Here is a 15,227-nt window from a genome sequence, read left to right as displayed (position 1 = left end):
TAGCAAACTATAAAGTTTATGTTATGCATAGGTTACATGTATGCATGTATCAAATCAGTCAATAGAGGGCGACATAGCTCTAATTTCAGCACTACTTAATTCATGGCTCACTCAGTATCTGCCTAAATCATAGACAGGCCACCTTCATTACTATAATGAATATTCATTTTGAACTATCATGTTTTATTGGCACGAGTTTGCACGTGCAAATCTAAATGTATCCCTGACAACAATGCAAAGGCTTGCACATTGAAGAATTGCCTCACTCCCACTGAAGAGCAACATTGTTACCATACCTTAACGTTTGAACTTGGAAGCAAGCACAAACATCCAACTCCTGTGCCACTCACCTGCAGGCGCGAAAGCGCGCGCACGCACACAGGAACGTACTCGCGCGCAGTACTTAAGCTTTGTGTTTCGCTAACATGGAGTCCAATAGGGACCTGTAAGAGTTGAATTTACATTGAACATTTTAATGGGAAAGACAGCAATATTGATATATTACAAAATAATAACAATATAATAATAACAAATAGATAACAAAATAATAATGAAATGCATTGCTTTTACAAATAAATTGACGCCTCCTCTACGCATAATCTACTTAACCTGATCCTTGTTAATCTTGCCATGACACAAGTAGGTAATACCCCGCTACCATACGCATAGGTCAGTGCTTCTTAACTCGGTCCCGGGGTCCCCTGTGTAGATATATAAGAGGATAACATATAGGCTACGGCCTACTCCAGACAGAAGAAAGTCATTGACAATAATGTGGCGGTAAACAGTCTACAACATTTAGCTAGCGTGGTATTCTTGGTGCTGACGGGCCGGCCAGATCCGATTTTTACTGTGAAGACATTTTGTGCCAGGAATTGAGGCTTGACGGGATGCCCTTTATCTCATAATGGATGTGCGGATTATAGTGGGATATTCAGAGTGCCGGGCTCTGTTTTTTTTTTGTTTTTTTTTTTTTGGACACGATCCCATTTGGCTTTGTGTTTTCTGTCTTTCCAGCTTGATTTTATATCGTGCATCCGTTCAAAAACGAATTATTTGTTGCATAATTATAACTTAAGAAGTACCGTGTTCATTTACTTATGCATTTGAAGCAGGGAAGTAAATATGCATTTCACTGAATACAAATGTAATTTAATATTCATATGAACAAATAGACATTCATCAAATATTATATATATATAATTAATATATTATTAATAAATTGGCCACGCTCATGAAGAAGTAAGGAATTAGCGAGGAATTTGGCTGTAGCTGAAAGTGACTAAGCGACAATAGGCAGGATTTAGAAGATCTTCCTGCATTTAAAGGATGACACTTGTTTGACCGCAAACTTACTGGGCGTCAATTTGAATCCAGTTGACACCATACATAACTCACGCGCTCCGCGTATAAAAGTGCAGCTCTTCTCAGACGCACGCTCGCGCTGACATAGCCCCAGAATGCTTATTAAGTAACCCTGTGGGGCTTATCTTGCAAAAAGCGTGCGCCCGCCCGATTCCCCTCCCTGCAGCCTTCTTCTGTTTGGGAGGTGAAAATGCGGAAGTTTCCACCCAGAAAACCGCTGCCAAGAGAGGGGATGAGGCTCGTGCTGACATCTGCTGCTCGCGAGCTAGAGCAGAAGTTGCCACACTTGGTGGATGCCTTCTCCGCGGCCGCAGTAAAACTGGAATAAACTTCCATGGCGACTCTGCCGGCAGCGGAGAGGAGAGCTTTTGCTCTGAAAATCAACAGGTAAGCTTCCTTTTTTTTACCACTGGTTTGTTTCGGCTGATTGCTTATTTGTATTAATATTAGTACTGCGACCATTTCTTCTTGGACAGTCTCTTGGAATCCGCGCTGTCAGGAGAGCGTGCACGAAAGAATCTGGAGCAGGCAGCTACACGTTTTGAATGTTAATACAAGGGGTGTGTTACGTTCCAAACTTTGGGGGCAAAAACGCACAAATCTTACCATTATCCGCAGAGCGCTGTTCCATTTGATAGAAGTTTAATTTGAGAAATTTTCGTGCCATTTCTCCAAGTTCAGCATTAAAATAATACAAGTTTTGTACGACTGTATATGGACACAGACAACAAAATCCTTTAGGATTTACAGCAATTAAACGTTTGTACAGTAAATTGTGATAACACTACAACTACTGCTATTGTTTCCACTACCAGGACTATTGCTTCTGAACAGTTGTTTTATTGTGTCAGTGAGGCTTGAAATCCTGCTCCTGAGGTTAGCAGCACACTGCGCCTTTAAGCATTTATAGCAGTTGTGAAAGGTGCAGCCCAAGGGGGCAGTTTAGCTGTCATGTGTCTCGCCTAAGAGGGAGCGTGTTTCACAATCAATGCACAAACATCAAAATGAAAGAATAAAGAAAACTCATTAACTTAACCGGTCGGAAAGCTTCGAAACCTTTATCATTGCTGCTTCCCTTTTCAAACAAATCCTCCTCCAGATCTTCTTCTCTTTTTGATGACCCCCCCCCCCCCCCCCACAGGCTTCATTAGTGCTCGTTTATTTTATTTTATTTTCTCCCCAGAGTAGTAGAGTGCACTGCCGGGCAGAAATGACCACGGCACACGGGGTTCTCAGACGGAACAGGGCTCTATAAATGTAGTGGATGTGGTGACACTGTTCCTGTCTGCGTCCAGCGGCCAGGTGGAGAGGAAGTGACACTCCGAGGCATTGTTTGATGTCAGACATCCGTCAGGAGGAACGAGGGATGGAGCAGAATGACACAGAATGAGCGAACGGACGCAGAATTAACCCCGTGTGGTGGAAATTAGATTCCGGTTAAAGGGAAACATTTTTTGGGGGGGCAGTGCAAGGGGCCACTTTCAGAGTTTTTCTCTAAATATCAAGAAGGTCAATTTTAATTAAAATTCAACCTCCTTTTTTACTGTTTTCAGTTTTATTATGTGGAAAGTCCTTAGACTATCATCAACTTTCAGTCAGTAACATGTGATTAAATGTATTATTTAGAAAAATGGGCATTTGGTTTTTAATCAGGCTTTTCCAGAGTACTCGCTATTTTTTTTATTGTTTATCCTGATAGAAACAGAAATATGAAAATATTAAGCCTGAATCCTGTAAAGCCTCCAAAGCTTATAAAAAAGGATAAAACAATAATTTTCCCCTAGTGCTGGAATCCTCTGTGTCAGCAGCCAATCAGGACGGGGGTAACAGAATCAGTCTCCTTCATCAGCCAATCGGGAGGGGGATAACAGAATCAGTCAGGAATCATTCGGGTCAACAAGTGAATCTGCTGTCGGATTACACCCTGTTGTCAAGTGACTCTTTCACGACAAAACAATGAAAAAAAAATAAGGTCCCATTTTTTGTTTCATTCAGTTATGAATCTGACACCAGACAGTTTGGCTAGGTTTGGAATGTGAGTGTAACTTTATATGCGCACACTGTTTCCGCAGATCAGTCTGAATAGCTTAAGTGGAGCATGCTGTGGTTATATGCATACAGCAGCAGGCCTCGCAAACTGTCCTATTGTCAGCTTGGAACAGTCTTTTTTCATTCCATTTTGGCTTTTTATAAACAGTCTTATCCAGAGCAACTTTCACGGGTTACCCTTTTCATTTACGTGCAATCCATTTGTACAGCTGGGTATTTTACTGAGGTAGGTTCAGGTTAAGTGGCTTTGCTCAAGCGTACAACAGCAGTAAACAAACCAACTGCCTCACAGATACAAGCCCAGTAGCCATTTTCGTTACACTGCCACTCTTTTGACTGAATTATCTTTGAAACAATATAGCATCTCTCCCTTCTTCTAATTGGCTGGCACTTAGTTAGCGAGAGGGCCGAAATTGCAATCAGCACAAATGGTGTATAAGTGCCACAGTTTCAATGGGCCGACTCTAGCACCCGTGTAGCCACCACTCATTGGCTGGCATTCCCGAAGGTTCTCCAGCCTTGACGGACCCTGAGGAGGTGACTGTGGTGTCATGTGACGGTTGCTGTGGTCAGCTGACACATCACTTTTGAGCCTTCTTCCTGTCTTATTGAAGAACGGGATGCATGAATGTGCAGGCCTCAAACAGTCCGACATATTCATGATGTTTTTTTTTTTCAAGATCAGTATCCTCTTATTATTATATTCTTCTTTTTGCAAAAACAATATTATAAATACAGTTATTATTTAAAAAAGAAGACCTAGGTCCCTGTCTCTTGAGAAATCAGTAAAAGGTATATCATCTTCATCTTTCTGTTCATCTTTTCTATGCTACCTTACCTCGCCTACCTTGTCCTGAGTAGTCCTGTCATCTTGGGAAGGGTCAGTTTGATTTGCAGAGGTAGAGGTGGCAGATGTGCTACAGTCTTGAACTGCACTTGAGCTCGGCTCATTATCTCTCACGCCCATTAAAGCCTATTAAGAGCATTAAACACCTCGCCGCAGTGTCTTCATTCTTGCTCTATTTCAGCCGTGACAGGAAAGCGAAAAAAGGAAACCGCTGTCAGCTATTTTGAAACGAACTGTTCGCTGCAACTTCTCTCTTTTTCACGACTATTTCTGAACAGGAAATTAGTGTTCCTCTTCGGCGAAGCGAGCAGAGGGATGTGCTTATTTTCACAGAGACAGAGACAGCTGCAACGGCACCTTAAAAAGCAGACGGGCTTTTCCACCTCCACCTTTTCCACCGTGGAGTTTTGAAGCGCAGCCTTCTGAACGGTTTCCATGGTGACGCGCAAACTCCGCCCCCCCCCCCCCCCCCCAATTGACGACTGTAATCGAATGTAATTCAGCAAAATGCAGAGTTCAGTGTGGGCCACGGCGGAGGTGCGGGGATAAGGCGTCCCGCTGGAAGTGTGCTGCAGCGTTTTCTAGAAGGCGCGGTGGTTCGCATGCGCTCCACTGGGATCTCAGCGATGAGGCCAGGCCAGCATGCCTGTCGTGTTCTGTGTTTTTTTCTCCAAGGCCTTTTTCCAGGTCAGAAAACTGAACATTAATGCTTCAAAACAGGATGGGGGGGAAAGGTGCTAGTTTTGTGCATTACTGAGCGAGAAACCAGGAAGATCTTGCGTGTTTTTGGGGCGATGGGTCTGCGGAGGGCTTTGAACCGCAATCGCACGCGATAGCACTCCGGGCTGAACCCCAAGGTCACGAGCCAGGGGGACTCAGGCACACTCGCTGGTTTGTGTTTACACACATTATTCCTTCTCCAGGGGTGATGTCACAATTTGCAGCGGGCGTTGCCGTGGCAACGCCGGTCTCTGGAGGCCACATTAGTAACATCTGTATTTCCCGCATAAGAGGCAGAGAGACAGAATGTTTTAATGGATCGTGTGTTGTGCTTAAGTGAAGATGGGGGAGAATGTGTATGCGCAGTAGGTGGTGCAAAAGTGATTGGGGGGAGGAGGGGTGGAGCCCACAGAGTCACAAAGTACACAGCAAAGAATTCCCAGCATGCTGTGCGATTCCCGTCATCGTCCATCTGCTTGAAGGAGGGGGTGACCCTGTTTGACCGGCACAATCACAACCCACAATGCAACAGGGTACTTAAGTCTGTGCCAGGGTTAATCCACTGACACTGCGTCTGTCCAGACTGTCTTCAGTACTCTCTCCTTCTCACTCTGAGGTTACCCACAATGCAGTTCACATTTTGCAGACTGAAATTCATGGCCGTTTAAAAAAGTGTCTGCGCTACGGGGAGGATTTTCCAGAAATCTAGCTGTGCAAGGTTTTTTCCATTTATTCACAGTTGGAGTTTATATCAGTCTTTTCCAACAGGTTCACATTGGGCAAATGTCTGTATGTGGTTGATTAAACTCTGGTCATGTTTTTTGTTGGTGTACTATTAGCTAATGCAAGCTGGAGCATTGGTATGTACCTTAACTGAGTACTTTTTTTTTCATCACTGGCATTTTGCAGTTGTTCTTATCCAGAGCAACTTACACATTTTTTTCATTTTTTAAACCTTTATTTTTTACATTAATACAGCTGGATATATACTGAAGCAATGCAGGTTGAGTACCTTGCAAGTTGATTCCTATCTGGGAATCAAATCTGCAACCGGTTTCAAGGCCTGTTGCTTAGCCGTTATGCTGCAGTGCCGCCTCAAAGTGATCCAAGCGTAACCCAAAGCTGTGTGCACTCGCTCAACCTCCAGTTTTCGAAAACACAGAAAACTGGCTGCGATTGGCTAATTATCAGATTGACATGTGCGCTTTGTCTGAGTTTAGCAAAGACCGTGCATCTTCAGACTCAGCTGCTGCAGAGATGTGCAAACAAGGGCCTTAACTCCTGACTCAGTAAAAACCCAGGTGCATCATGGGAAATAGCAGCTACAGCAGCAGAGATCATGCTTAGGCTGAAAAGACGAATTAAAACTTTGTTCTGCAGTGAGGCCCAGTTTGACCTTTGACTTAAATTGTGATTTCAGGAAGTTTGCAGAAACTTGTTTCTGTGCTGTGATTTTATTTCCTCAGGCTCATGAGAACGAGAGAGGGGGCAGGGAGAGAGAGAGAGAGAGAGAGAGAGAGAGACCAGAGATCTGTGCACAGTAGCGACACCCAAAATTACTCGGTCACATCACATGACTCCATGGCAGCGTATAATTGGCCAAGGAGTTGTCAATATCAAATTCTAAATTGCAAATAATAAAATGAATACAGCATATAATTATGATCCAGGAAGCGATTTCAAAAATATGGAGCTTTTCAAATTGTGCCACATTCTTTAAAAAAAAAAAAAACAAAGAAGTTTTTTGTATCCTCTGAATTATGACTGTGCGTTCCAGATGAGGGGGAGAGAGAGAGAGAACAGAGCAGACAGCTGTAAATTATGATTCAGAGCATACCCAGCAGACATTATTGTCCAGGTGTTTTTGCATGTTTCTAGCACACACATTCCCTTAACTCGACATGCTGAAGAATCTCACTGCCATGCCCCCTCCCCCCTCACACACACCCTTTGAACCTGCAACCCCCATCTCCTCCAGCTGGGCCCGGCTCACACCCCTTCAATCCCAGAAGCCAATGCTGTCTTGTTATTGCTCCATGACCTATTTGCTTACCTGCTTTATGGTGCATATTTCACATGTCATAAAGCAGGTTGAAGCTCAGGATTCCGGCGTGCAATAGCAACAGTGCTGTGCATGCACGGGATTGGAACCTGCAACCCTTCAAATGTAGATGTGGCTAATTCCATGGGCCTAAACCCTATCATGGGCCTAAATCCGACCAGGGGCCTAAACCCCATCATGGGCCTAAACCCCACCATGAGCCCTTAACCCCACCATGGGGCCTAAACCCCATCTCCACCGATGCGCCGGGTGTCAGGCCCGACCATCTTCTTCATCCGCAGACTCGCGGCGGAAATCCCAGCATGGTTTTTTTTTTTTCTTTCCTCGCTCCCTTTTTTCAGTTAAATGTTATGCAGGTATCCACACGATAATGCGCAGACCTGGTCCCTTCATCCGAAAACTTTCAAGAGCCCCGAGATCAAAGCAGTGGAACAGCTGAGAACGCCTTTAATCTTCTGGCTCTTTTTTTTCTCTCTCTCTCTCTCTCTCTCTCTCTCTCTCTCTCTCTCTCTCTTTATAAGCATGTCTTTTATAGAGAGAGGATGTGAAGTCTCGCGGACCACCGGCTCCCTTCCAGGGAAACGGCGAGCGCGAGCACGCGCGGCTACCCTCGTGAGAAAGCCGCTGCGTTCGCACCGCCGTTCCGTGGACGGCCGTCGACTGCGTCTGCGCGGTCGCGCGGATCCGTAGAAACAACGATCCTCGTGCCCGTAACCGGGTTACCGTTTTACCCCCCCCCCCACCCCGGCTCTTTGTAGGGACACACGCCAGTCGTTGCTGAACTGGTGTTAGCTCTTAAAACCGAGTCCTTCGTAAAATTACCCCGAAAATGAGAATGTGTCAAACTTCAGAGAACCAACTGTCTTTTGATAGCCAGCTCTAACCCTTAAAAAAAAAAAAAAAAAAATTAATCATAATTGGTTTGAAACAGTAAATACGTTGCTCGTTCATGTTAAGTTCCCACACTGGACTGATTAGGTAGAGTGAGGTGGGTATGGTGTTCAAATGAATCTCGTTTTATAAAAGCAGATTTTACTTAATGAAAGCTTTGTGAGGGACCAGTAAAAGTATAGTCTGTTTTGATCCATAACACAATGTGACCTTTGGGTCCTCGAATTACATAAGTCCTTAACTAACTCACATTTCAATCCACTTCCTGCTGTGTGTTCTACTCAGTTTGGAGAATGAGGTGGAGAGAGAGGGGGGGAGGGAGAGAGAGGGAAGGTTGGAGGGAGGGAAAGAGAGAGGGAAGGGGGAGCAAAGGAGGCTGAAAGGAAGGAAACAAATCATAGCAATATTTTTGTCTTGACCAAAATGTCAAGGTTTAAATGGTGCCATTTTGTCTTTCTTCCTAGGGTTCCACCCTGATACAGGGGCATGTCCGCCTTTGTCCGGCAGGCCCGCATAGGAAGCTGAAGCTTTACTGTGCTTGTGTATGTACTGGCTGACATATTCAAAGGACTTTGGCCTCCTCCATTTGCATGCGGATTTCCATCCTTTGCAAAGACACCTGGCGCTGTCCGTCGCTCTCCCGTCACACTGCGTCTGCACAGCGTTCCCACAACGTTCACACAACATTGCGCCGACACCAGCGGGAGGAAACGTTGCGGGAACGTTGTGCATTACATGGCTACCCTCCACATTGTTGGAATACTTTATTATATGTGTGATACACGCGCACACTCATGCAAACACACACACTCACACACACACACACACACACGCACAAACACACACATACTCACACCCAAGCACACACACGTGCATGCACACACACACACACACACACGCACAAACACACACATACTCACACCCAAGCACACACACATGCATGCACACACACACACACACTCACACCCAAGCACACACACACACACAAACGCACACACACTCACACACACACACACACAATACTGAAAACAGAAAATATTAGAATTGAAAAGTGAGTGATGTTCATCAGACGGGCATGCTTATCCCAGTCTCCGGATAATCAGCGCTTATTGCCGTCCAATCATGAACAGTCAGTGCAGATAAACCCCTGGCAGCTGTTAGAATGCAGGGAACAGCAGGAGGCCTTGTTCTAACTTCGACACACGTAGCAGCGCCTGCTGCATTTCCCGAGGAAGGTTTACTTCCTGTGCTTTTTTCGCTGCGTTAGGTACAGTCCTCGTTGGGGGTTAGAAGGTTATCTGCAGCCGGATTTGGCTCGTTGATCGTTTTTGGCGGGCGAAAGCGGGCGCTGGCGTACTTTGCTCTTTTCGCATGTTGAGTAACTTAAGAACGGGGCGTCCGGCTTCTGTTTGCTCACCAGCGCTCTGCAGAGCAGACTCTGTGGCGGTTAATACCAGCCTGGAGTAACGCATGCCCTGGGAATAAGGGAGTGCTGCTCTGTGCACATATATCTATGGTACAGAGAAACATGGCACTTTCGAAATAGAATTGACCCTGCAAAGTGTAAGATGTGATTAGAATTTTCTTAAATGAACATTCTAATGCTGATGTAACAATCACTGCTGGTGGTTGAAAGCAACGGAGTTCTAGAACACTGACTTAGAATTTTAAACAAACATTCCAAAAAATCTGCTCTTCAAAGGGTTAAACGAGTGGCAAACAACCCAAATTTAAGGATGCGCTTACTCTCACTTTGGACTCAAAACTGACAGGAAATCATAGAGAGATGGGAGAGTACCTGAAATATGATAGAAGGGAGAAAACAAAATTGTGGATAAAAAGTTAAACAAAAGTGTAAAGGAGATAATTATTTTCACTCTCCTGTGGGGGGTGGGCTGCACCTACAGTATGTTGGAGGGGGAAGACTGAAAAGTGATCAAAGTCTGACCTCTCTTTAATGAGGGGTATCACTTATATTTGTCTTTTGTTGGGAGGGGGATTTTTAAGGAGGGGTACATACCTTTGAGCTTTTTTTGGTCTTAGAGAGGCAGTGTAACCCCCCCCCATGATCCTGTGACTGCAGGAACGCTGCAGAAGCATTGAGGAAATATTGTATGAACGTTGTGGGAATGTTACACGTTTGCTTGGAGCAGGAGCTGTCTTTCTGCTGGGCTTGGACAGAGCGTGCTCATTAGTGAAGTGGGCTGTTGTGTGTGTGTGTGTGTGTGTGTGTGTGTGGGGGGGGGGGTTGTTTTTTGGGTAGGGGGGCGATTAGCAGGTCGGTCATGGTGGAGGGTGAGTTAACGAAGGCAGGCAGGACTTTGGGGGGGGGGGTGGAGCCACTTGGACACAACCCGGGTTTGGTGCTGCTTTGAAAAGCCGAATTTCATACAAAGAGGTCCTGTTGGGAAGTGCTGTGGTGGGCCAGCACCCCCAGCTCGTTCGGACAGGGGTTAGGGGTTTCGGGGAGGGGGTTATTTTCAGGGACACCGTGTTGCACTGTGATGTAATCCCTGAACAGGGGGCTGACAGAGGAAGGGCCATCCAGAGCCTCTCTTTCAGGTTAAAGGGATGAAGAGGACCGAGGGAACAGGCTACTCTGTGTCTGAGGCCACATCTGAACACCCCCCTTCTCCTCTTCTGCTCTCCCTTCAACCCCCTTCCTGTCTCTCTCTCTCTCTCCTTCTTGATCCTCTTCCTCTCTCCCTCTCTCACCCCCTTCCCTTCTCTCTCCTGTTCTCATTTGGTTACTGTCTTTCCCTCTCTCTTATTTTTCCTTTTCCTCTTTATCCCTCTTTCCATCTCCCTATTGTGCTCTATCATTTATCCCTCTCCATTTTCCTCTCATCCCTTCGTTTTCCATCCTTTCTCTTCTCCTTTTTCTCTCTTTACATTTCTTGCCTCCCACCTCCCCTCATGTCTTTCCTAATGTCCTGTTAGCATTTTAGCAGTACTATATTATGACTGCAGGGTATTTTTTTTTCCTATTAGCATTTTAGCAGCACTCTGTTCTGTGTGTAGAGAATCATTTCCTGATAGCATTTTATCAGTACTGTAGTGTGACTGTATAGTGGCATTTCCTGATAGCATTTCAGCAGTACTGTAGTGTGAGTGTATAGTAGTATTTCCTGTTAGCATGTTAGCAATACTGCAGTGTGAGTGTATAGTAGCATTTCCAGTTAGCATTTCAGCACTGCTCTCTCTACTGTGTTTGTGGTAGCATTTTTGCCCATTGCTGTCCCAGGATCTCATGTCTAATGATATTCTGTTTCCAAATGGGCCGACAGGCCTGCCTGTATAACTGTCCCCTCTCAGTCAGGGGCACAGAGGCACTAGTGTATTCACCACTGAGGACACACTCACACACACAGACACACACAGACACACACACACACAGACATACACACATTTGCATGCGCGTACACACACACAGACACATTCACAGGCAGGCACACTGACTGACACACAAAAACACACATTTCTGTGCGCGCGCGCACACACACACACACACACATTTGTGCTCCGAGCTGCACAGTGGCTCTATTGAGAAATGGCCATCATTAGGAAAATGCTGTGAAATAGCTGTTTAATGAAAGGGAAGAATAACAACTTCAAAGGTTACTCCCTATCTCTCTGTCTCCCTCTCTCTTCTGTCTGTCGTTTTTCCTCTCTCTTTCCGTGCCCTCTCTTTAACTGGGTTTAACGATCCGGTTTTCGGGTGAACTGACACTATTAATCAAGAATCTTTTATGTGGAAGGAGAGGAGATATTAGAGCTATTACTGATAATCCACCATCGCATTCCCAGCATTCAACAAGACTTACAGCTTCCTGTTGGCTCATTTTAGCATTTTATACTTATCTCATACTTGTCATACTTATAATGTTTATTTTCAAATGATATTTTTTGCCATAGCTGCAATTAGGAAAACAAAGACAAAGCAAGAACAGAAACGCTGTGGTGAATTCAGATTTCTTTCGACGCCGTGCAGTTTACTTCGTTTAGTTTTGCTTGATATGCTATTCTGTTAGCTGTTGAGTTGAACCTAACTGCGGTGAAGGTTTTACGTTTTGGTGACCTTTCCTTATAAATAATGTCTTGATAAATGGAAAAACGTGTGTGTGTGTTCAGTCCCCAGTGCAGTGTTTTAACTGATTAGTGGGAGTCTGTGCAACTCTCAACCCCTGACCCGCAGTTTGGGTCTCCTTGGTATAAGCTAACAAGCCCTACCCCCTACCCCCAAACCCCACACACACGTACACACACAGTTTATTCATTTGTGTGTTTTTGTGTGTGCATGTGCTTTTGTGTGCGCGTATATATGTGTGTGCGTGTGCATGCGTGTGTGTATGTGTGTGTGTGCGTGTGTGCGCGTGTGCATGCGTGTGTGTGTGTGTGCGTGTGTGTGCGTGCGTGTGTGTGTGCGTATGTGTGTGCGTGCGTGTGTGTGTGCGTGCGTGCGTGTGTGTGCGCGTGTGTTTGTGTGCGTGCGTGTGTGCGTGCGTGTGTGTGTGTGCGTGTGTGTGTGTGTGTGTACGTGTGTGTGTGTGTGCGTGTGTGTATGTGTGTGTGTGTGTGTGTGTATGTGTGTGTGTGTGTGCGTGTGTGTGCGTGTGTGTGTGTGTGTGTATGTGTGTGTGTGCGTGTGTGTGTGTATATGTATGTGTGTGTGTGTGTGTGTGTGTGTGTGTGCGTGTCTATTTCAGACACTCCTCAGCAGAAATCCGGCGCCACTTCAGCGGGACCTATACCTCTCCACAGAACACCCTTCACCAGCGCCACAGCTCCAGCAACTCTGGATCCTTCATCTTCAACATTGTGAGTCCTTCACTCTATGGTACTGTGCAACAGTCCATATTTAATAGCCTTCTGTATCCACATTGTGAGTCCTGCACTCTATGGTACTGTGCAACAGTCCATATTTAATAGCCTTCTGTGTCCACATCGTGAGTCCTGCACTCTATGGTGCTGTGCAACAGCACATATTCACAGTCTTCTTCTCCCTCATTGTGAGTCTTATGCTCTATGGTACTGTACAACAGCCCATATTTAATAGCCTTCTGTTTCCACATTGTGAGTCCTGCAGTCTATGGTATTATAGAACTGCTCGTATAAACGAACCAGCCAAATGCGGTCTTCATTCAAGAACCTCGACTAAGATTTCTCCAATTAGATGGTTTATTTCTAGACTGGAAGGCTGCACCGGAACCCTTAATGGACACAGACAGGAGTTCCTGGCCAAAGTACAAGGATCATGAATGACTTTCCTGTAGGAAGTCATTGTAATGCATATCTTTGGTGCTGTAACTACAACAGGAAAGGTGGATATTTGATTGAGGCGAAGATCCAGTGCCAGTGAGGTAACAGGTGGGTTGGGCCAAAGAGATATACAGCCTTTCAAATTACGAGCGTGCTGGGCGAGAGAGATATATACATTATTTAAAGAGAGAGCATTCTGTCCGTCTGTTTTTTTCATGGTTCCCTCAAACACCCTCCAACCCCCCCCCTCCCACCCCTTGTGAAAAGGTGTCATTCCCGCAACATGCTACCATAGAGCAGCCACACACCCCCCCCCCCCATTTACCTTTTGGCTTATAGAATCAAATCCTCAATACGAGCAGATTTAGGACGTAGGGGATATGCTTTTTAATGCCATAATCATAGCAAGAATATTTTCCTTTAATCCACAGTTATTATTGCTATTGCTATTATTCATAATCAATCATTCTGTGTTAACCTGCCAAAGGAGCATCTTTTAATTCACACAATAGCGCCACCCTCTGAATTCTTTCTAGAACTACCAATTTTTTTAACAAGTACAAGTTTTAAGTCACATCGGTCGAAATGTTTGTTTATAAAGAGGCTGCTGTCTCTACTAAATTCCTCATGAGTTTATGTTTTGCCAAAGCATTTGAGACCAGCTTTCTGTAGGAGTCATGACAGCTCTATGTAAAAGAAATGTAACAGAACATAAATCTGAACGTGTAAGCGCTCAGCAGGTGGGTGCGCATGACGGCTGAGCTTGGTGAAGGTTTTTTTGGGGGGTCGGGTACGGGGGGCCCCCCCCGGGTTTCCCGCTGTAAAAACGGGAACGCCGCTTTTCGGCAGGATGGCGTGAGGACACCGGCGAAGGGTTTCGGGCCCTGTCGCGCGCCGTTGCGAAACCCTGCGGGGGAAACCGACGACGTCACTTCCTGCCGCCGAGAGTCGAAGCCATCGCAGTCGGCCCAGGAGCCGCGCAGTTTTTCACTCTGTGGTTTGCGCAGCGACAGGCGCAGAAAACACCCAGCAGACGTTCGCTGCGGCTTTTTTTTGTGGGGGGGGGGGTTGTTTCCGGGCTCCGCCATTTTGTCAACTTCCCCCTTCGTGACCGTCGAGAGAACTCAGCTGAGGTGAGTAAGTCCGATCGATCAGTGGACCTGAAGGGCTCCTGGGAAGTTGGCTGTCTGTTCGGACGTCCTCCGTCTCCGCCGTCCGAAAAACGTAAGGGTCCTGCCCGCGCCGGGCCTCGCCCGTTGTTTTGAACTCGGCTACTAAGGTCAACCGCTTGACGTTCGTCTCTTTTCGGGTTGGTTGGGTGGTGCTGGCTGATTAGACTCTGAAAGCTTGCTCCAGAGACAGAGTCAGATGAGACAGTTAAGATTGCTGGCGCAGGGCTCGACGCGTTAAGTTGTGGCCTGAATGCGTCGAGGGTGATAACTGGAAGAGCTGCACCGAGATGCAGAGTTCAAGCCCGAGCAAATAAGAATATCTTTGTGACAGTTTGGTGCAGGAGATACTGCTATCTGCTAAACAGCGTGCTCTGTTTGTACTGATAACTTTGCTCCCAGTAGCACCAAAAGTTTTGTTCTTTTTTTATTTTTCACTTGGGACGCATGCCCAAGATTTTCATGCATTTATTAACTTTTTTTATGATGGGTTAAGAAAAAGTATCGTTGCAAAAAAGAGATATTTGGATATGAAGACAGAACTGCCAAATGCTTCTGGTCTGTTTTATGACATAGAATTAAATAAAATCGCTGTTTTGGAAACTTGCAGAAAGGTGCAGTATTTCCCCTTGTTATTGCAGCATTAGCCTTTTTATAAACCACTTTTTAAGAAGTGCGTCTGTCTAGTGTTTCTTCACCGGTCCCGTTGCCTTAGATTAACTCTTTCTCCTCTGTTGACTCTCATCTATCTCTCTATCTCTTTCTGTATCCCTCAGTACAATTTCAATTCCATTTTAAAATGCAAATGGTTGTATTTGCACGATTGATGCATTTAAACGCATTTCCAAGCTGCAGCAATAACATA

At 45.5% G+C, this 15,227-nt stretch overlaps 2 protein-coding genes across 5 annotated transcripts in view; one reads left to right on the top strand and one right to left on the bottom strand.

Annotated features, from left to right (window-relative positions):
- The window catches only part of cbwd (COBW domain containing), a 244,096-nt gene extending 243,722 nt beyond the window's left edge, over positions 1 to 374 (bottom strand). Inside the window, exon 1 of the mRNA XM_064296924.1 lies at positions 351 to 374. The gene's annotated coding sequence lies outside the window, so the exon portion shown is untranslated. The remainder of the gene's footprint in view (positions 1 to 350) is intronic.
- A 1,142-nt stretch (positions 375 to 1,516) lies between these two features.
- The window catches only part of dock8 (dedicator of cytokinesis 8), a 57,250-nt gene continuing 43,539 nt past the window's right edge, over positions 1,517 to 15,227 (top strand). Inside the window, exons 1-2 of one of the 4 annotated variants that reach the window (XM_064296902.1) lie at positions 1,517 to 1,752; positions 12,641 to 12,752. In XM_064296902.1, coding sequence (XP_064152972.1) covers positions 1,700 to 1,752; positions 12,641 to 12,752 — 165 coding nt within the window. In that variant the 5' untranslated portion in view covers positions 1,517 to 1,699. Of the gene's footprint in view, positions 1,753 to 12,640; positions 12,753 to 14,257; positions 14,418 to 15,227 lie in introns of those variants that run through there. The other 3 variants (XM_064296903.1, XM_064296905.1, XM_064296904.1) reach the window with 3 other exon arrangements.

Source organism: Anguilla rostrata, chromosome 10 (assembly GCF_018555375.3).
Source record: "Anguilla rostrata isolate EN2019 chromosome 10, ASM1855537v3, whole genome shotgun sequence".
Lineage (NCBI taxonomy): Eukaryota > Metazoa > Chordata > Actinopteri > Anguilliformes > Anguillidae > Anguilla > Anguilla rostrata.
This window is presented reverse-complemented; position numbering and strand designations above follow the sequence as displayed.